General features: G+C 40.3%; 1 protein-coding gene and 1 long non-coding RNA gene across 5 annotated transcripts in view; one reads left to right on the top strand and one right to left on the bottom strand.

Moving 5' to 3' along the window:
• The window catches only part of PLCG2 (phospholipase C, gamma 2 (phosphatidylinositol-specific)), a 140,407-nt gene extending 119,840 nt beyond the window's left edge, over positions 1–20,567 (top strand). For all 4 annotated transcript variants that reach the window (XM_005862579.2, XM_005862580.2, XM_014536717.1 and 1 more), the window contains 3 exons: positions 7,792–7,880; positions 18,820–19,004; positions 20,233–20,567. In XM_005862579.2, the coding sequence (XP_005862641.1) occupies positions 7,792–7,880; positions 18,820–19,004; positions 20,233–20,275 (317 nt within the window). In that variant the 3' untranslated portion in view covers positions 20,276–20,567. The remainder of the gene's footprint in view (positions 1–7,791; positions 7,881–18,819; positions 19,005–20,232) is intronic.
• The window catches only part of LOC102262238, a 51,408-nt gene that overhangs the window by 6,173 nt on the left and 23,436 nt on the right, over positions 1–21,799 (bottom strand). The window lies entirely within an intron of this gene.

The raw sequence follows: 21,799 nt of genomic DNA, 5'->3' as shown, positions 1-21,799 counted from the left end.
CACTGGCGGGGTGGGGGGGGGGGAGTGAGGGCATAAGTGGGGGGAGAGGGGACAACGTGGGGATAAGAACACATATGTATTAACTTGATAAAAAAAATTTTAAAAAAAGACAAGCATGAAAAGCAACCCCAGGCAGGCCCTGACCCTGTTCTGATCACAGATAGTTAAAGCAATAGGGCACACCAAGAATGTACCTAGCAGTCACATCTACATCAGGGAGCCCAGATTAGAAGGGCAAAGCAGCATACACAGCAGACTGGCTCCACTTGGAACCTATTACTCAGGCCAGGAGACACACAAGGCACCTCACATGCCTGCTCTGAATACAGCTGGACTGCCGAAACTATTCACCCCCTAGTCTACACAGAGACCACTCTTTCAAGACTGGGAGGGATAGTTATTCTGCCCAACTCATAGGAACAAACACAGTAAGTCCAACAAAATGAATTTGCCCCAAATGAAGGAATAAGAAAAATCTCCAGAAAAAAGCCCCAATGAAATGGATGTAAGTAATTTGCCTGATAAATAGTTCGAAGAAATGGTCATAAGAAAGCTCAACGAACCTGATCGTGCAATAGAGGAACTCAGCACCTCAATGAAGAGAGAGAAAATGTAATAAAGAAGCAATTAGAGATGAAGAATACAGAAGGAATTGACAGCAGATTAGTTAATACAGAATAATGGATTAGCTACCTGGAAGACAGAATGGAAGAAATCATCCCATCAAAAAAGCAAAATGAAAAAAAAATTTTAATGAGGATAATATAAGAGATCTCTGAGATAATATCAAATATCTTAACATTTGCATTATAGGAAGTCCAGAGGGAGAAGAAAGAAAGGGGCAGAGAGAATATTTGAAGAAATAATGTCTGCAAACTATCTTAATTTAGCAAAGGAAACAAACATCCAGGTCCAGGAAGCAAAGAGAGTTCCAAAGAGACCCACACCAAGACATATTGTAATTAAAAAAGGTAAAAGTTAAGAATGAGAGACACTCTTAAAGGCACCAGGAATGAAACATCAAATCACATATAAGGGAAATGTTATCAGCTGATTTCTCACAAGCAACTTTGCATGTCAGAAGGTAGTGGAGGAGATATTTAAAGTGCTGAAAGAAAGGAATGTATCCAACTACTATGCTGTACATCTGCAATTAATACAGAATAGTATTCAATATGAACTGTACTTGAAAAATAAAAGAAAAAGAAAGGAATCTATAACCTAGAATAGTATATCTAACAACGTTATCATTCAGAGTTGAAGGAGAAATAAAAGAGATAGAGTTTCCCAAACAAAAACTAAAGGAGTTCCCAACCAGTAAAATGGCCTTATAAGAGATGTTAAAGGATTTTTTCTTTACGCAAAAAAAGAAAAGGCCACAACCAGAAATAAATAGAGGAAAGAAAAATTTTTCACTGGTAAAGGAAAATATACAATAATCACAGTGAATCAACCACTTAGAAAACTAATATGAAGGTTAAAAGACAGTAGTAGCAAAATTAACTATAATTACTTTAAATAATCAGGGGCTACACTAAACAAAAAGATAGAAAACATGACATTTAAAAACAGAGTGGGGAGAGTAAAAATATAGTGCTTTTAGAATATGATTGAACTTAAATGCTTATCAGCTTAAAATAGACTGATACACACACACACACACACACACACACACATACATAGATAGATATAGATATATAGACATATATGAACCTCATGGTAGCCATAAACCGAAAACATACAAAAAGAAAACCAACAAATTAAAAGGAAAGAGATCAAGAGAAGAAGAAAGGAGCAGCAAAAAACAAAACAACCAAAAAAACATGTCAATAGGCACATACTTATCAATGATTACTCCATGTGTAAATGGACTAAATCAGGGGTCCTCAAACTTTTTAAACAGGGGGCCAGTTCACTGTCCCTCAGACCGTTGGAGGGCCGGACTATAGTTTAAAAAAAAAACTATGAACAAATTCCTATGCACACAGCGGCAGCAAAAACACCCGGCGGGCTGGATAAATGTTTTCGGCGGGCCGCATGTGGCCCGCGGGCCATAGTTTGAGGACCCCTGGACTAAATGCTCCAATCGAAAGACATAGGGTGGCAGAATGGATAAGAAATCATGATCTGTCTATATGCTGCTTGCAAGATACTCACGTTAGATTGAAAAACACATACAGACTGATGGTGAAGGGATAGAAAAATATATTCCATGCAAATAGAAACAAAAAGAAAGCTGCGGTCACAATACTCACATCAGACAAAATAAACTTCAAAACAAAGACTGTAAAAGGAAACTGAGAAGGACATTACTTAATTTTAAAGGGGTCAATCCAATAAGATGGTATAACAATTGTAAATACCTATGCACCCAAGTATATAAAGCAGATGTTAATGGACATAAAGGCAGAAATGAACAGTAATACTTCAGTGGTTGGGGACTTTAATATTACACTAACCTCAGTGGATAGATCATTCAGACAGAAACTTAATATAGAAATAATGGCCATAAATTTCACATTAGGCCAGTTTGATTTGATAGACATTTAAGAGCATTTCACCCCAAAATTGTAGATTATCAATGGGGCATTTTCCAGGATAGATTACATACAAGGCCACAAAACAAGCCTCAGTTAATTAAAGAAGATTGAAATTATATCAAGCATATTTTCTGACTACAATGGCATGAAACTAGAAATCCACTACTGGAAGAAAACTGGAAAAATCATAAATACATGGAGATTAAACCACATGCTTCTAAACAACTAGTGCAGTGATGGCGAACCTATGACACGCGTGTCAGAGGTGACACGCGAACTCATTTTTTTGGTTGATTTTTCTTTGTTAAATGGCACTTAAATATACAAAAAAAAATCAAAAATATAAATCTTTGTTTTACTATGGTTGCAAATATCAAAAAATTTCTATATGTGACACGGCACCAGAGTTAAGTTAGGGTTTTTCAAAATGCTGACACGCCGAGCTCAAAAGGTTCGCCATCACTGAACTAGTGGGTCAAAGAGGAAGTCAAGATGGAAATCAAACACTACCTTGAGACAAATGAAAATGAAAATACAACCTTACAAAATTAATGGGATGTACCAAAAGCACTTATTACAGGAAAGTTTCTAGCTATACAGGCCTACCTCCAGAAGGAGGAAAAATCCCACATAAACAATCTTAATTTGCACCTGAAGAAACTAGAAAATGAGGAATAAACAAAACCCAAAGTAAGTAGAAGGAAGGAAATAATAAAGATCAAAGTGGAAATAAATTAAATAGAAAATAGAAAAACAGTAGATTCATGAAATTAAGGGATGGTTTTTTGAAAGGATAAATAAAGTTGGCAAGCCTCTAGCAACACTCATTAAGCAAAAGAGAGAGAACACAATGAGAGAAATGAGAGATTACAATCAACACCACAGAAATACAAAGGATCATTAAAGAATACTATGAACAATTATATGCCAACAAATTAGACAGTCTAGAAGAAATGGATAAATTTCTAGAAATACAACTTTCCAAGACAAACCAGGAAGAAACAGAGAATCTGAACAGACCAATTACTAGCAATAAAACTGAAACATTTAATAAAGAAAACTCCCAACAAACAAAAGCCCAGGATAAGATGACTCCACAAGTGAATTCTATCAAACACTTAAAGAAGAATTAGTACCTATCCGTCTCAAACTATTCCAAAAAAGTGAAGAGGAAGGAATACTTCTAAACTCATTCTACACGCCAGCATAACCCTTATACCCAAATCAGACAAAGACACTAAAAAAGAGAATTACAGGCCAATATCTCTGATGAACATAGATGCCAAATTAACAACAACAACAAAACACAACAAATTTAACAGTACTTTAAAGGAATTTACACAGTGATCAAGTGGGATTCATACCAGGGATGCAAGAGTGGTTCAACATCCACAAAACTAGTACTGTGATTCATCACATCAGCAAAACTAAGGATAAAATTCATGATGATATCAATAGATGATGAAAAAACATTTGATAGAATTCAACATCCATTTATGATTTTAAAAAACCTCTTAATAAAGTGGGTATAGATGGAGCTTAACTTGATCAGGTTATATATGTAACAAGCACACAACTAACATCAGACTCAATGGTAAAAACATGAAAGTTTTTCCTCTAAGATCAGGAACGAGACCAGGATGCCCACTCTCACCACTACTATACAATAGTATTGGAAGTCTTAGCCACAGTAGTCAGACAAGAAAAAGAAATTAAGGCACCCATATTGGAAAGAAATAAAACTCGCTATTTACAGACAACACAATACTATATATAGAAAACCCTAAAAAATCCACCCAAAATTAACAGAAATTATAAAGGAATTCAGTACAGTAGCAGGATACAGAATATGCAGAAATCTGTCACATTTCTATAACTAATAATACACGATCAGAAGGAGAAATTAAATAAGCAATACCATTTCTAATTGTATCAAAAAGAATAAAATACCTAAGAATAAGTTTAACCAAGAAAGTGAAAGACCTGTACCCTGAAAACTGTAAAACATTGTAGAAAGTTAAAAGGACCTAAATAAGTGGAAAGATATACCATGCTCATGGATTAGAAGGATTAATATAATTAAAATGACCATACTACCCAAAGCAATCTACAGATCCAATGCAATTCCTAAAATAACAATGTCCGCCCTGGCCGGTTTGGCTCAGAGGTTACACTTGCAAGGGTGGGGAACCTTTTTTCTGCCAAGGGCCATTTGGATGTTTATAACATCACCTGTGGGCCATACAGATTATCCACTTAAAAATTAGCCTGCATGCAACATATAGATCTTGTAACGTAAAAACCCACACCTGAAACCTATATGTTCATGTTGACCAATATCACCCCAATCAATTTAATAAAAAAAAATTAGCCTGCTATATTTGGTCAAACATTTAATTAACTCACCCCTAATGCCTTGGCGGGCCAGACCAAATGACTTTGCCAGCCTTATGTGGCCCGCAGGCCAAACGATCCCCACACCTGGGTTAGAGTGTCAGCCCATACACTTAAGGGTTCAATTCCCGGTCAAGGGCATGTACCTGGGTTCCAGGTTCAATCCCTGGCCCCAGTTAGGGCATGTGAAGGAGGCAGCCATTTGATGTGTCTCTTTCATATCAATGTTTCTCTCTCTCTCTCTCTCTCTCCCTCTCTCTTTTTCTCCCTCTCTCTCTCTTTCTCTCTCCTTTTTTTTTCTCCCTCCCTTCCACTTTCTAAAAATCAATGGAAAAAAATATCCTCAGGTAAGGATTAACAACAACAAAATAGCAATATGCCTTCTCAGAACTAGAACAATTAGTTCTAAATCTTATATGGTACCACAAAAGACCACAGATAGCCAAAGCAATCTTGAGAAAAAAGAACAAAGTTGGAGGTATAATGCTCCCTGATTTTAAACTATATTACAAACCTATAATAATTAAAACAGTATGGTACTGACACAAAAACAAACACATAGATCAATGGAACAGAATAGAGAGCCCAGAAATAAACCCTCATTTATATGGTTAACTAATCTACAACAAAGTTTAGAATATAAAATGGAGTAATGACAGTCTCTTCAACAAATGGTGCTGGAAAAAATGGACAGATCATGCCACTGATCTGCAAAAGAAAGAAACAGGACCACTCTTACACCATATACAAACATAAATTCAAAATGGGTGAAAGACTTATATGTAAGGCCTGAAATCATAAACCTCTAGAAGAAAAGATAGGTAATAAACTGTTTGACACCAATCTGAGTAATATCTTTAAGGATACATCCCCTCAACCTCAACAAGGGAAACAAAAGCAAAAATAAACAAATGGGCCTTCCTCAAACTAAAAAGCTTCTGCACAGTGAAGGAAATCATCAACAAAACAAAAACAAAAAACAACCTACCAATGGGAGAATATATTTACAAATGATATCTGTTAAGAGGTTGATATCCAAAAGATATAAGAAACTCATACAACTCAATAACAAAACAAAAAACCCCACAACAATCTAATAAAATGTGCAGAGGACATGAAAAAAACATTTCCCCAAAGAAGACATACAATGGCCAACAGACATGAAAAGATGCTCAACATCATTAATCATTAGGGAAATGCAAATCAAAACCACAATGAATATCACTTCACACCAGTCAGAATGGCTGTTATCAAAAAGTCACAAATAACGCATGTTGGAGAAAAGGGAACCCTTGTGCACCGTGAGGGGAACTGCAATTGGTGTAGTCAATATGAAAAACAGGATGAATATTCTTCTGAGTATTTATCCGAAGAAAACAAAAACACTAATTTGAAAAGATATATGCACCCCTATATTCATTGCACAATTATTTACAATATTTACAAAAGCCAAGATGTGGAATCAACCTAAGTGTCCATCAATAGATGAATGGATAAAGCAGATGTGAGAATATACACACACACACACACACACACACACACACACGTATACACACATACACAATGGAATATTACACAGCAACAAAAAGAGTGAAATCTTGTCATTTGTGACAATATGGGTTGATTTTGAGGGTATTATGCTAAGTGAAATAAGTCAGAGTAAGACAAGTACCATATGGTTTCACCTTTATGTGGAATCTAAAAAAAAACACCAACACCCACAAACAAAACAAAAACTACTCATAGAAACAGAGACCAAAGGAATAGTTACTAGAGGGCAGGAGGATGCAGGGGATGGTTGAAAAAAGCAAAGGCGAATAGTCAATATGTAATAAGATTACTAGAATTAGTGGAGTGATCACATTGTAAGGTATAAAAATGTGGAATCACTATATTGTACACGTGACACTAATGTATCTAGTATAATACTGTACATTAAATTTAAAATTTTAATTTAACAATAAAAGCTTTCAAGTCAACCTACAGCCATACAGTGAATCCCCAAGGTACAGGATTAAATGGAAAATGGAAGGTTCAGAATTGCTTAGGTCAGGGTACTATCCTTTGCGATTTTAAAGGAAATTCAAACAAATTCAGAGACTGTTAGGATGATACTGTTAACAATGGTTCCTCGTGGAATAAGGGCTTAGGAGTGGTTGGGAGTGAGCCTTGCATTTTCACGGTGTATTCTTTTATACTACTTAACTAAAACAAGCAAACCAACCAACCTTTGACATGTGTTGCCTCAAACATTACTTAATGTGTGGTGGTGGCACGGGAATTCAGCTCTACCTCCACCTCCTCTAAGTAAACATTTGATTGTCAGACTCGGGTCCCAAGTGTAAACAGGGAAAGGCTTTCAGTGGAGGATAATCAATACGGCTCTGAACTGCCAAGGGACAGGAAGATTTCCTCCCACTGGAAATCTTTAAAGACACTCCCCCTCCTGTGCTTTGTAAAGGGCTAAAGTGGAGGAAATGGATGTGAGGATTCATTATTCTTTTGAGTCTTTGGCCTCTGGAGTACTTAAGGAATTGAACCACAGCTGCAGTCACTCTAAATTCAATGTGTAATGTGCTGTGGGTTTTAATTTCTTCTGAGGGAATCATTTTCATTTCTAGTTGGCAGATTTTTTTAAACTTCACTTCTCCAAACGGACCTGTCGGTCAAGGCTGCATCCTGGAGCCCTTCTCCATAACCATCAGGATGGGACCTCTGGCTTCCAGAAAGTCAGCCCCAGAATGGGGCACTGATCTCTCTGTGCCTTGAACCAGGCACGTGATCCCTGGGTACCACAAGAAAGCCAAGGTCGGACATTAATTGGCTGCCTTTGCCTTGTTTTCCCATCCTGCTGCAGGATTTAGATCTGTTCCTCTGAAGAACGGGTACAGTGAAGACATTGAGCTGGCTTCCCTCCTGGTTTTTTGTGAGATGCGGCCAGTGCTGGTGAGTGGAGAGACACTTCGGGGTTCCCTGAGCTATGTCTGCTGGTGGGGTGGACCTGGTCAATGAGTATGCTTGGCTGATGGACTTAAACCCACCGAGAATTATTTAGCCAAACATGCCACATCATTACAAAAGAATTCCTTTCAGCTACAGATTTCCCCATAGGTCCTAGGTTTTTTTCTCCCAGCATCCATCCTTCTTGGAGAATACTGCATGATTCTAGGAGTGGCTATGTCATTGGAAAGGGAGAAGCTTGTTGGAAGCTCCTCATAGTTTCATTTTAGCAAGCGCCAAGCGAGATGACGCTCTTCTCGGTAAGTTCATCCTTCCTGGGTGCCATTCTCTGCCTGTTGGTCTTGGGTAATCCTTTAAAAGCACCCAACAAGGCCTTGTCATGGGGAAGGATATTCATAGAGCACAACTCCCCACAGTAAGGGGCGCTCTTCTTGTGGTTCTCCCTGCTACTGGAGGAGCCTGCTTTTTTGGTCCTTTTGTTTTGCCAAGGCCTTGAAGATATTTAATCCCTCCTTTCATTAGCCAGTTAGGGTAGACTTAGCAGAAAGGGCTTGGCCTCCTTGAACTATGCAAGACGTTGAGATGGGATGCTGAGAACACAGCTCCAAGCTGTAGGTAGTTAAGGCCTTGGTTTGATGGTGAGTGCAGATGTGGTTACTGACTGTGATTCTGGACTTTCAGATTCTGAATCTTGGTGGTCCCTCCCACAGAATGAAACCCACTCAGCGTGTGTTTTTGCAAGTGCTCATATGTGGCCAATACAATCTCCAAAGACCTTTCCAGTCCCTTGCCACAAAACCCAGTGTAGGCCAATATAATCTCTGAAGACCTTTCCAGCCCCTTGCCACAAAACCCACATCAGCCTACTGGGGGATTTCTGTGGTCAGTCCAGTTTTCTTGGGATAAACTGGGATCATGGTTCCAGACCCCAGTCGGCTGATTGGGTTTGGTCAGTTCTCCTGGATACACATCTTGTTTTCTCAATCTGGTTGTTCTCTGGATAGAGAAGTCACAGCCTGTCTGGTTTGCCATTCTTTTGGCTGCAAGAACTACACAGTGATGTCCTGGCTGGTTTGGCTCAGTGGATAGAGAGTCGACCTGTGGACGGAAGGGTGCCAGGTTTGATTCTGGTCATGGGCACGTACCTTGGTTGCAGGCTTGATCCAGGCCCAAGCATGTGGGAGGCAACCAATCAATGTCAATGTTTCTCTCTGTTTAAAAATCAATGGAAAAATATCCTCGGGTGAGGATTAACAACAACAAAAAGAACTATGCAGTGATTTGGAAGTTGCTAATTTGGGAATTTCCAGAATCTAGCTGAGAACTACCAAATGGGGCAGGAAGATGGCAGGGGTGGGGACGCCTTTTAACAGCCATAGTCCATGCAGTAAAAATTCATGAACTCGACTCACAGGAGAGAACATAGCCTTTTCTGCATAGCTGTTTCAGTTTGGCAACTGTGATAGTTTTACATTCCAAAGCATTTTACAAGCATCGAGATGAAAGGGGATGCAAAAATAAGAAGAGACAGGAAGCAATAAAAACAGGAAGCAGAGACTTAAAAGGCGCACTAGTTGGAGGCCCTAGATTGAACCTCAGTGGCAGTCAAAGGCATCACTTTCTGTTGGTAAAACATGAGCTCACAACGATGAAATTCCGTCTCAAAAAGATAAGGGGGTAGATGATGGAAAGTTTTCCATTTTGAAACAATTTTTAAATGGTAGTGCTTTGGACTCTGTCAAAATAAGTGCAGTGTTTATGTGAAAATTATTGTTTTCACTTGAACCTTGAGTTATGGATTAAAAAATCACCTTTCATAATTCTTCCAATGATAGAAATGCTTGGTCATGAAAGTTTATATCAGTTTCTTTCTTTACCAGGCATCTGAGTCAGCCAGTGGGTCCTTGTTGGAAATGAGCAAGTCTTAAATTTCTCCTCTTTTACAATGAATTATGCATTTGTCAATTAATCATTAATAAGACTATCTGAGGTCTTTAAGAAGTCCATTAACAGACTAAAGCCACAGTATATTATTTTGTATTAATGATTTTTAAAAACTGCACACATGCCTGGCTAGTTTTCTCAGTGGTTAGAACCTTGGCCCACACACCAAAGGGTCATGGGTTCGATTCCTGCTCAAGGGCACATACCTCAGTCGCAGGTTCAATCCCCAGCCCCAGTCCATCTCTCTCTCTCTCATATCAATATCTCTCTCTCTCTCTCCCTCTCTCCCCCCTTCTTCCTCCCTTCTACTTTCTCTAAAGATCAGTGGAAAAAATATCCTCTGGTGAGGATTCAAAACAAAACAAAAACAACCATGTATAGACCAGATTGTGTGGAAAATATAGTCTTATAATTTGGGGGAAGAGATGAGTAGATAAAGCTAGCATTTGGTCTGTTTGCTTCCTTCATTTCCAGGCCAATGCATTTTTAAGTGTAATATGATAATAACAAATTCCTGTATACATGTATAGTTTTTTTATTTAAAGATAGTTTTTTAAAGATATTTTTATTGGTAGTGTTTTGATATATTTTTATTGATTTTAGAGAGGGAGGAGGAGAGAGAGATAGAAACATCAATGATAAGAGAATCACTGATCCGCTCCCTCCTACACGCCCCCCACTGGGGATTGAGCCCGCAACCTGGGCACATGCTCCGACCTGGAATTGAACCTTGACCTTTTGGTTCATAGGTTGACACTCAGCCACTGAGCCACACTGGCTGGGCAGGGTTTTTTGTTTGTTTGTTTGTTTGCACAACTGACATTTGGGGCCAGATCATTCTCTGTGGTGGGAGCTATCCAATGCAATGTAAAATGCTTAGCCGCATCCCTGCCCTTGACCTACTAAATGCCAGTAGCACACCCTTCCCCTAGTATAACAGTCAAAACTATCTCCAGACATTGTCAAATGTCCCCAGGGTGGCAAAAAATCATCCTCAATCAAGAACCACTGCTTTAAAGCAAGATTATAAGCACTTTTCATACTATTAGTCTTCATTAGCATTTAAAGACTGACAGATTTTTCCATCAAGCTGATGGACCATAGATTAAGCATTCCCCTAAATTGGGCATTTAGACAGGAGCCACTTACAAATAAGGCTCTCAGGGACATCTTCATGTGGTCATTTTTTTCCTCCTATAATTCAGAAGTAATTCCTTAGGATCGATTCCCAGATAGGGAATTAGTGGGATCAGTTCATTGAGCAGGGTGGTAAAATTGTAAAGCCTGGGCCTTCCGAAAAAGCCTGGAATAAGTAAGCTTGAAGAACCTTGGCTGAGTCAAACTGACCTCTCCCTAGCCCACTGAAAGGTCTGGGATTCTGTTGCCTGGGGACAGGAAGCCTCTCTGTGGACATAAAGCCCTTTTGCAGACATTTCACTGAAAAACGAAGAATGAAGTGATAAAAGCAGTTTCAGATGGCGGTTGGACAATATTCGTCTAGATACTACTGTGCAAAGCTGTCGTGAACAACTTGGAAACATTATACATAATTTAAATAATTAGGTACCACTGGCAGCAGAGAAAGTTACTCTATTTAAAAGAAAATGTATTTATCCAGAGTTGACTTCCTGGGTGTGGGAAGCTTCATGCTTTGGGTGCTGTTGGGGATGCCAGTGGAGTGTGGCAGGGACACAGGCCTGTTGAGTGGGTTCCAGGTGGAACAGTGACTCTCACAGAGCTTCTCCGAGAAGGAATTTTGGAGGAAATGTCTGAGTATGTGCAAATTTCATTTCAGCTGCTGGTTGTCGGGCTTTTCTTTAACTCCGCAGCTGTCACCTGGTTGAGCCACCAGGCCATTGGTGTCTCCGCCCCGCACTGCACTAGGAGTTTCTGGGAAGCCGAGCTGGGTTGTGTTCCGTAGACCTGGGCTTTCTCGCTGCCCAAGGTCACACCCTGTTTGATTTATCACCGTTTCCTCCGTGATGCCAGGGAGAGACCCTGGTAAACAGCTTCACGAGAGATTTGTCTGAGCAAATGATTGATCCAGTGAGGACTGAGATGGAGTTTGCTCATAAAACATTTGCTGAGAGAGAGGTTAAAGCCCCAGAAAACTGTCAATAAACACTTTAAGCCCCTTCTGAAGAAGCCATTTATTTACAAGGCACAATTACTTTATCAATTCCCAGTCCTTTACTCAGCTGTATGAATGGTTTACAAAGAGAATTTTTAGTACCGTTTTATTACATACTATATTTAATTTGGAGCAGGAAAAGAAAAGGAGGGGGATTTGAAAAAATCCCCATAAACAACCTGTATATAACCGCTATTAGCATTTTGGTATATTTCCTTTGCCTGATAATTTTTTGCCTAGAGTCATCTAATGCATATGAATGTGTGCCCTTTATCCACTTCACAGATGATTTGTAGCATTTTTTCTATGTTATTATATGATTTTCCAAGCCATTAATGCCTATTTCATTAGGTGTGAGTCCCTAACTCACTTAACCATTCTCTCACTGATGGACAGGTTGTTGGTAGCTTTTTACTTTATAAATAATGAAAGTCTTCCTATAACACTTTTTGATTAAAAATTATTTCCTGAGGCTAGATCTTTAGTAATGGAATAATAGATCAAAGAGAGAAAAGAAAGACCATATATTTTTAGATACATGTTGAATTGTTCTCTGAAAGTAAATAGTTTCTTTTAAGTTGATGTATTATATCCAGTTTTGCCGTTAATAGAAAAGGGCCTTTACTGAACTGATCTAAACTTGTGAGATTCAGAAAAACGGGTCAGGAGAAAGTGTAGGAACTTGAATATTCCATCTTAGTCATCATCTGTGGGTGAGCTGGCAGCACCTGGATGGTGTGACTGAGAAACTGGCTACCCTGGGACCTTTGAGTGCTGACCCTGGGGTGGATGGTTTTTAGCTTTGCACTGGGTGAGCTGAGATGCAGGGATGGAGTAGCCTAGTGCAGTGGTCGGCAAACTGCGGCTCGTGAGCCACATGCGGCTCTTTGGCCCCTTGAGTGTGGCTCTTCCTAAGCCTTAGGAGTACCCTAATTAAGTTAATAACAATGTACCTACCTATATAGTTTAAGTTTAAAAAGTTTGGCTCTCAAAAGAAATTTCAATCGTTGTACTGTTGATATTTGGCTCTGTTGACTAATGAGTTTGCTGACCACTGGCCTAGTGGAAAGACCAGGATGCTGTGGGTCCTGGTGAGTGCTCAGCCACAGACGTGTGAATCCTTTTGCAGGAAGGGTACAGCACACACTCGAGTCCGACAGGACCAGGAGGGGTCGGGGTGCACTCTGGAGCTGAGTTGGTCCTGGTTTTTGAGGTTGGGGAAGATTTCCTTACAGTTGGGGAGATCCAGAGGCACAGAGAAAGACCCTCCTTGAACATGAACAGCTAAAGTTTGCCCATTGTCAGTCCCAAAGGGCAGAAACCGCTGGGCCTGCCACGAAGACCCAAAACTTGACCTGACTACCAAACAGACAAAACCATGAGAACAGCCTGGCCAGCGTAGCTCAGTGGTTGAGCATCAACCTATGAACCAGAAGGTCAGGGTTCGATTCCTGGTCCTGGGTATATGCCTGGGTTGTGGGCTCGGTCCCCAGTATGGGGCTTGCAGGAGGCAGCCGATCAATGATTCTCTCTCATCATTGATGTTTCTATCTCTCTCTCTCTCCCTTTCCCTTCCTCTCTGAAATCAATAAAAAATATATACTTAAAAAAAAACCCAAAACTATGAGCACACAATGAAAAGAAGAACTCGTGTAGAATAATAAAAGGGAGACAAACCCAGGTAGACACCTGCTACAGGTTGCTGGCAGTTGAAGTAGAACTGTTGGAAGCATCCAATGAGAACCCTAACTCATATGTCAATAAGAGATTTCAAGGATATCCAAGTAGAGCACTGAAAAAAACTTGAATTTGAAACAAAAAAACAATTTCTTGAATTTAAAAATTCAGTATGTGAGCAGAAACATTCTCATCAGTGACCTAAAAGATAACATGAAAGAAATGTTTCACAATTGAGATGGAAATCATAAAGGAAAAGATAAGCTCAGAGGACAGATGCAAATGACCTAATATGCAAGCATGTTGCATAGGACAAAGTGGGACAGATGGGCGAGGAGCTATTAATGAAACAGTTAACAGAGGGACTTTTCTCTGATTTGCTGCTTGAGAGTTCACTTGATTCCCCAGAGCAGTGGTTCTCAACCTTCCTAATGCTGCGACCCTTTAATACAGTTCCTCATGTTGTGGTGACCCCCAATTTCATTGTTACAAATTGAACATAATTAAAGCATAGCGATTAATCACAAAAACAATATGTAATTATATATGTGTTTTCCGATGGTCTTAGGCGACCCCTGTGAAAGGGTCGTTCGACCCCCAAAGGGGTTGCGACCCACAGGTTGAGAACCGCTGCCCCAGAGGGATGAATGGAAAACACACCCACCCACCCCCCATTGTATTTTAGTAAACGTTTTTTGTTTGTTGGTTGTTTTTTTATTGTTGTTAATCCTCACCCGAGGATATTTTTCCATTGATTTTTAGAGAGAGTGGAAGGGAGGGGGAGAGACAGAGATATACATCAATGTGGGAGAGACATTGATTAGTGGCCTCCCACACACACCCTGACCAGGGCTAGAGATCGAGCCTACCAACTAGGTACATGCCCTTGACCAGAATTGAACCCAGGACCCTTCAGTCTGCAAGCGGACACTCTATCCACTGAGCCAAACTGGCCAGGGTTTAGTAAAAGTTCTGAATGCCATGGATAAATTAAAAAGAAACTGAACTTCCCAACACACTAAGTTATCTACAAATAAAATCAAATAAATCTAACATCAGATTTGTCCATTTTAGCATTAGAAACTAGACTTAAAACACATGCACTGAGCATTCATCTTTAAAATTTTATAAATACTCATAAACTAATAGGACTAAAATAGAGATAAAAGCCAACTAAATGAAACATAAAACAAAGAGAATAGAAGAAAAAACAAATGCTGACTCATTGAAAAGACCAATTAAATAAACTCTTTGCCTGCTTAAACAATGAATACAGTAAGAGCAAAAACACACGAGTAAATGTTGAAAAGAAGACTGAACTCCAAATAATGAGATAAATATGAAAAATGAGGGCATATGGGTGACTGCCTTGAAGTATGTAAATAGTCTCAAATTGTTTTTTAAGAAGCAGTACAAAATCTACAAAATCCTATAGGAAACATTTGAATGGTCATAAGAACTGAAATTAAAATGAGAATGTAAGTGGGAGTAGATGACAGATACACTGATGGGGAGCATTGGAGTTTTTCAAGGACATTTGCTGTGAAGGTGACAAGAGAGATGGGTCAGTAGCTGGAGGGAAATATGGAGTGAAGGGAGAGCCGCTTAAAGATGTATTTGCACGCTGCTGAGGGGGATGAGTTAGTAGTAAAGGGCAACACTGATACAGGAGAGAGAAAGGGTATGCACAGGAATGAAGAACTGAGTAGGAAAGAGGCCATGGGACTCTGGGGCCAGCAGGAGAGAAGGCATGGGGTATGATAGATGGGCCCAGGATGGGCAGGTTTCCCATGTAATTACTTCTACATTTTACGTAAAACAGGAAGCAAGGCCATCAGCTGAGCTTGGGGAGGGCTGACGAGAGCTGGAGGTGTGAAACAGTCATTTTACCGGGGCAGTAAAGAGAATTCCTTAGTGAAATATAGGATTGCATTGTTTAATGTGCTTCTATAATGTATTCGTTAATATTTTACTTAGAATTTTTGCACTGGTTTTCACTGAGTGTTCAGTCTGTAGTTTTTGCTTAGGTTTTGTTATACTGGCTTCATTAAAATTACTTGGAGACCTTCCTTCTCAGGGCTACGGCACATTTTGAATAAAACTAGAGTTAACTGCTACCCACATGTACTGGTAACAGATATTGTTTGTAAAAGTTTCTGGGCCTGGTTATAAAACTTTGTCCTTTTCTTCTGGAATAAAAAAAAAAGTTTCTTTAATTTTTTTCTCTTATGGGAGAATTTTCTATAATAGGAAATATATATATATGTATATATATGTGTGTACATATATTTATTATATATATATTGAAGATAGAGCCTTATAATGAATAAGTATGAATACATATATTCATTCTTTCCATTATCATCTTGGTTTTTATTTATTTTACAGGTTCCTTCTGTTGCTTTTTATCTATAGTTGTATTCCTGTGCTTACCAGTGTGTCTTACTCGGGCTTTCACACATATCTAGATTAGATAATGGATTATCTACTTGGTTGATTCTGTTTGTGTTTTTCCTACAAAACAACCCAGCTCTTGCATTTATTTTATATTTTGGTTTTCTTATTCAACCATTTCCATGTTTATCTTTACTGATTCAGTCTGCTTTCCTCAAACTGCTTTCATTTTATAACTCCTGTGTTTGGATACTTAACTCATTTATTTTATTTTTGTGGCTAATGCAATGTGCACTGAAGGCTGTGCACAAATAGAAGATTCAGGGCAAGATGGGCTCCGCTTTTCTGAAACCCCCTCCAGAGAAAGAGATTTGGCAAGGGCCCAGGACTCAGGCCATGGCCAGCTCTTGCTTGAGGGACTGGGATAAAAGTGGACACAGTCCTGCAACCAGGACACAGGCTGTGATCTGTAGGGTTCCTGAGAACCCAGAACCCCAAGCCATCACCCTAAAACTTAGCTGATCCTGCCTTTGGGAACCCCCCGGCCCCCATTTACAACATTCAGAAAACCAGATACCAACATATAGATTCAAGGGAGGAATCAACCTTCCCATCCAAGATGAGCTTGTGCATTAAAATTTTAAAGCACTCAAAGAAAACGATGCCAGTTTAGCTCACAAAGGTAAAAGCAAGAGAATTCACTCCAGTGAATCTAAAAATAACTTTGAAATAAATGTGTGGGTTTTTTTTTTTCCAGAGAGAACCCAATGTGTAGTATTTATAAAGACTAACCCGTCTTACTATTAATCAAGAGCATGTAGGAATGAAAGGACCAATTAGAAATTCTGGAAATATAATACGAAAAATTATGAAAGAAATTTCTTTCAAGATTAGTAAGTGGGAAATTCCAGGGAGGACACAGTTAAGGAAAGAATTAGTAAATGTGAAGATTGTGTTGGAGAATTTGCTTTGAACAAAGCAAGATAAGATGTAAATGTGAAAAACAAGAGTTAAAAATAGTATGGCAGGATGAGAAACTTCAACCTAAAATATTTGAGATGTTGATGACTGAGAATTTCCCAACATTGAAGACTCCACAGCAGTATAACTAAATAAGAGCCACACATAGACACACCATATTGAGTTTAATTGACAGAACCAGGAGAAAGAAAGTTATTAGAGAGAAAAGACAGACTACCGACAGAGGACTGACCAATGACAGGAGTACTCCCACCCACAGCAATAGCAGCCTAAAGACTAAGGGATATCTTCACAAATTTTTAAGACACAAGCTGTAAGTATAGACATTCTGTATCTTAATCACTACCATTCAAGAGTGAGGGCAAACCATCAGCAGATGAATGGATTAGAAAACTGTGGTACATCTACACGATGGAATACTATGCTGCTGTAAAAAAGAAGGAATTCTTACCATTTGCAACAGCATGGATGGAACTGGAGAGCATTATGCTAAGTGAAATAAGCCAGTCAATGAAAGAAAAATAGCACATGATCTCACTCATTTATGGATAATAAAGACCATTATAAACTGATGAACAAAAATAGATACAGAGGCAGAGCAGCATTGAACAGACTGTCAAAGTACAGCTGGAAGGCTGGGGAGGGTTGGGGTGTGGGAAGGGGGGTAAGAGATCAACAGAAGGACTTGTATGCATGCAAATAAGCATAACCAATGGACATAAGAGACTGGGGGATAGGGGAGGCCAGGGGAATGTCAAGGCAGGGGGAAGGGAGACATATGTAATACTCTTTGTAATACTTTAAGCAATAAAACAAAATGTTAAAAAAAAGAGGGCAAAAGAAGGTATTTTCAGACATTCAAAGGCAGATAACTTAGTCCTAACAAATCTTTGTTTAAAAAAAACCCAAAATACTTACTTTTTTAAATAAATATGTTTATTTCAGAGAGGAAGGGAGAGGAAGAGAGAGATAGAATGAGGAGAGAGAATCATTGATTGGCTGACTCCTGCACACCCCCTATGGGGGATTGAGCCTGCAACCCAGGCATGCTCCCTGCCGGGGAATCAAACTGTGACCTCCTTCTTCCTGGGTCAGTGCTCAAACACTGAGCCACACTGGCCAGGCACCGTGATCAATTTTAATACATTTTCATCACCCCCCAAAGAAATGTCCTGCTCAGTAGCTGTCTCCACTCATTTCATCCCCACTCCGGGCAACGACTAGTCTACTTTGTCTCTATGAATTTGCCTGTGCGGGACATTTCATAGGAATGGAATAATGGTATGTGGTCTTTTGGAACTGGCTTCTTTCCCTTAGCATAAAGGTTCATCCATGTTGTTGTGTGTTACCTTGCCTTTTAATAAGGCTCTTTATGAGATCTTAGGTGCCTTGTTACACCCTGCTTACCTTTCTGTCCTCATATTCTTCTGTTCTCTCCCTCATCTGCTGGGTTCCACTTTACACACAGAGCGGCTTAGGCCCTCTGCACTGGGATAAGGCCCCAAAGGTGGAGTAGACCAGTGAAAAAGCAGATTTGATTAAGAAATAGGGTCAATGGGCAATGCATTTGTTATTCCAGTGTTTCCCAATAAAGCCTTCCCTTATTGTGAACAAGGGTTTTTTAAACTGCTTGCTTCTAATGCAATCAACACCTGCCAGTTTTATCTTTGGTTAAAATGGGCTCTGGATTTTCTGGGATAATCCCAGTTTGCAGAGCTTCTGCCCCGTGCCTCCTTCACACTCTTAAGATGCGATGGCCCAGACATTGTCACCACATGGTTGTTCTCTTCTCTCCAGGAGAGTGAAGAGGAACTGTACTCTTCCTGTCGCCAGCTGCGGAGGCGGCAAGAAGAGCTGAACAACCAGCTCTTCCTATATGACACACACCAGAACTTGCGCAATGCCAACCGGGATGCCCTCGTTAAAGAGTTCAATGTCAACGAGAACCAGCTCCATCTGTACCAGGAGAAGTGCAACCGGAGGTAGGTCACCTCTTCCCACCTGCAGACCCTCAGATCTCACTCCTCCCAGCACAGTGACATCGGGCACAGGCTTCAGGAAGGCGCCACCGTCTTTAGAAATCCTTTTACTGGTACCCTCTCTTTGCTCAATAACTGAACTTGTAGGAGTATCTTAGGTATCTGCACCTTCCCTAAGTGGAACTATCATCACTAGGAGGACATTTCAAGATAATAGTGAAAATAAACAATGACCACTACCTTTTAAAGAGACCCTATCAAGTTCTCAAGAATGGGCTAGCCCAGGGGCTCTAAGTCAGGGCAGAATCCCCTCCAAGTGACCCTTTTGGTTGTGCTGCAGACATATAATGAGGGTGAGACAGCTAGGTGTGCCCAGTGTCCTGCAGTGTGCCAGATAGTCCTGCTTAACAAAGCATTATCTTCCCTGGCCAGGTAGCTCAGTTGGTTAGAGTGTCTTCCCGATACACCAACATTGTGGGTTTGATCCCCGGTCAAGGCACATACCAGAATCAATGACAGTAAGGGAGCAAGGGCATGTGTTGGGGGGCAGGAGCAGCGGGGAGAGGTCAATGGGGGAAAAAGGAGACAAATGTAATACTTTCAACAATAAAGAATTTAAATTAAAAAAAAGATTCAATGAATGTATAAATAAGTGGAACAACAAACCAATGTTTCTCTCTCATCAAGAAATAAAATTTTAAAAAGCACTAGCCCCCCAAAATTCCTATAGCAGCCTCCAATGGGAATCAGAGTGTAGACTCCTTACCCATATTATTCTCATTTCATCTTTACTTCAACCAGCAAGTAGCAGTGACCTCAATGCAATGACCAGTGAGGAAATTGAGACTCAGGGAGATTTAAAAAATCTTGCCAGGAAGCCGCCTCCCCGATTCTCAGCCCTGTACCACGCCACCAAGAGCGACCTGCAGTTGTGCGTTACAAAGCACATGGCCTGTGCCTCAGCCTAGGGCAGTGGTTCTCAACCTTCCTAATGCCACGACCCTTTAATACAGTTCCTCATGTTGTGGTGACCCCCAACCATAAAATTATTTTCGTTGCTAATTCATAACTGTAATTTTGCTACTGTTATGAATCATAATGTAAATATCTGATATGCAGGATGTATTTAGTCGCTCCCTGTGAAAGGGTCGTTCGACCCCCAAAGGGGTCGCGACCCACAGGTTGAGAACTGCTGGCCTAGTGGGTGATGGTGAAATCTGTTTTATTTCAGGTTAAGAGAGAAGAGAGTCAGCAACAGCAAGTTTTACTCATAGAAGCCGGGGTGCGTGTGTAAGGGTGTTGTGTGTGTGCATGTGTTTGCATGTAGAAGAATGTGCTGTATTCAGACCATGCGATCATGCTAACCTGGAACGTCATCCTCTTCAATCAAGATGACATTCCTGAAGAAGGCCCAATCAGCATGAGCTGAGTGATTTCCTCTTAATTTTTTCGTCTTGGACAATTTCTTAACTTATAATTCTCTATAGAGGATCCCAAAATCACATTCCTCATCTTTGGCCGCTTGTGTTCCAAACCTCATTGAATAAAAGCAGTGAAAATCTCAAACAGGTAGACCTTCCATGCATGACCTGCACAGTGAGCAGGATTCCTTTTCTGGCCTCTAAAGACCCAGGTAATTGACTTCCCTGGGAGATGAGCCCGCAATGTAAGGAACTAATAAATTAGCTTTGGAAAAGGATTTTAACTACAAGGCAAACGATTCTACAATTAAGGCCATCGGATTTCACCAGGGCCCAGAGAGGAGCCCTGCCCCTGACTGCCACATCTGCCCAGCTTCCCTGCCCCAGGTCAGTGGACTCAGCTCAATGCACTTTAACTACCACTGGCTGGCTAGCTGGCTAGACAGACCTGCTATGGTGCCTGAGTCCCTGGACTCTCTGTTCATTAAGACAATTTCTAGTTAAAGGTAGAGATTTACTTTGTGACTGGAGTTATTGGAGGTGGGAGGTGGAAATCTTGGAACCGCTGATTTAAAAAGCCTGTTAGCAACCAGAGACTCAGCCAGCTTCTTACTCTTGCTCTGCCCACTCCTGAGCTGGCTGCGTGACCCCGGGGGCACCTCTGGGTCTGCACCTCCCACAGACAAGAGGTCAATTCACTGATTGGAGGAAATGATGCAAGTTAGGTTCCATGGGGCAGTTTCTCGGTTTTCTGAAGCAGCAGGCCGAGTCTTGTGGCTTAAGCACTAGAAAGGTACAGAAAAGCTCAAATACAGCCACCCCGAAGCCTCAGACCCACCTGGGACAAGATGACACTCCTCTGTACCTTGCGATACAATTTAATGATGTGTAGTGTGATGACTTCACGAGGCTTTTTAAGGATGAGGTTAGTGGTTGGGGGAGTGGTCAGTAGAGTCACAAATTACTCAAAGTGAACTGAGAAACGACTAGAGGAAAAAAGGTGTAACCGTGAAAACGATTGTGGTGGCAGGAACAAACAGCAAGCAGTAAGACTGGTGGCTTTACTGGGATCAAACTGGGTCTTAGAAGCGCATTGAACCCTCCCCTAGTTATCCTGGGCTTTGCATGTATTGCTGACAAGTACATTAAAACCAGCCAGGCTCTCTCTGATCAAAAGACCTTATTCCTTCATTCCACAAAAATTTCTTGAGCACCACCATACGCCAAACACTATGCCAAGGTCTGGGGATACAATGTTTAACAAAAGGTTTTTTTTTAAAGAAAATAAAAAAGCCATGGTTACTGGTCTTATGGTTACATATGCCTCTAAAAGAAATGCATTTTACCTTCTAGGACGCAAGGAGAATAGATAATAGC

Source organism: Myotis brandtii, unplaced genomic scaffold (genome assembly GCF_000412655.1).
Source record: "Myotis brandtii unplaced genomic scaffold, ASM41265v1 scaffold165, whole genome shotgun sequence".
Taxonomy (NCBI): Eukaryota; Metazoa; Chordata; class Mammalia; order Chiroptera; family Vespertilionidae; genus Myotis; species Myotis brandtii.
This window is presented reverse-complemented; position numbering and strand designations above follow the sequence as displayed.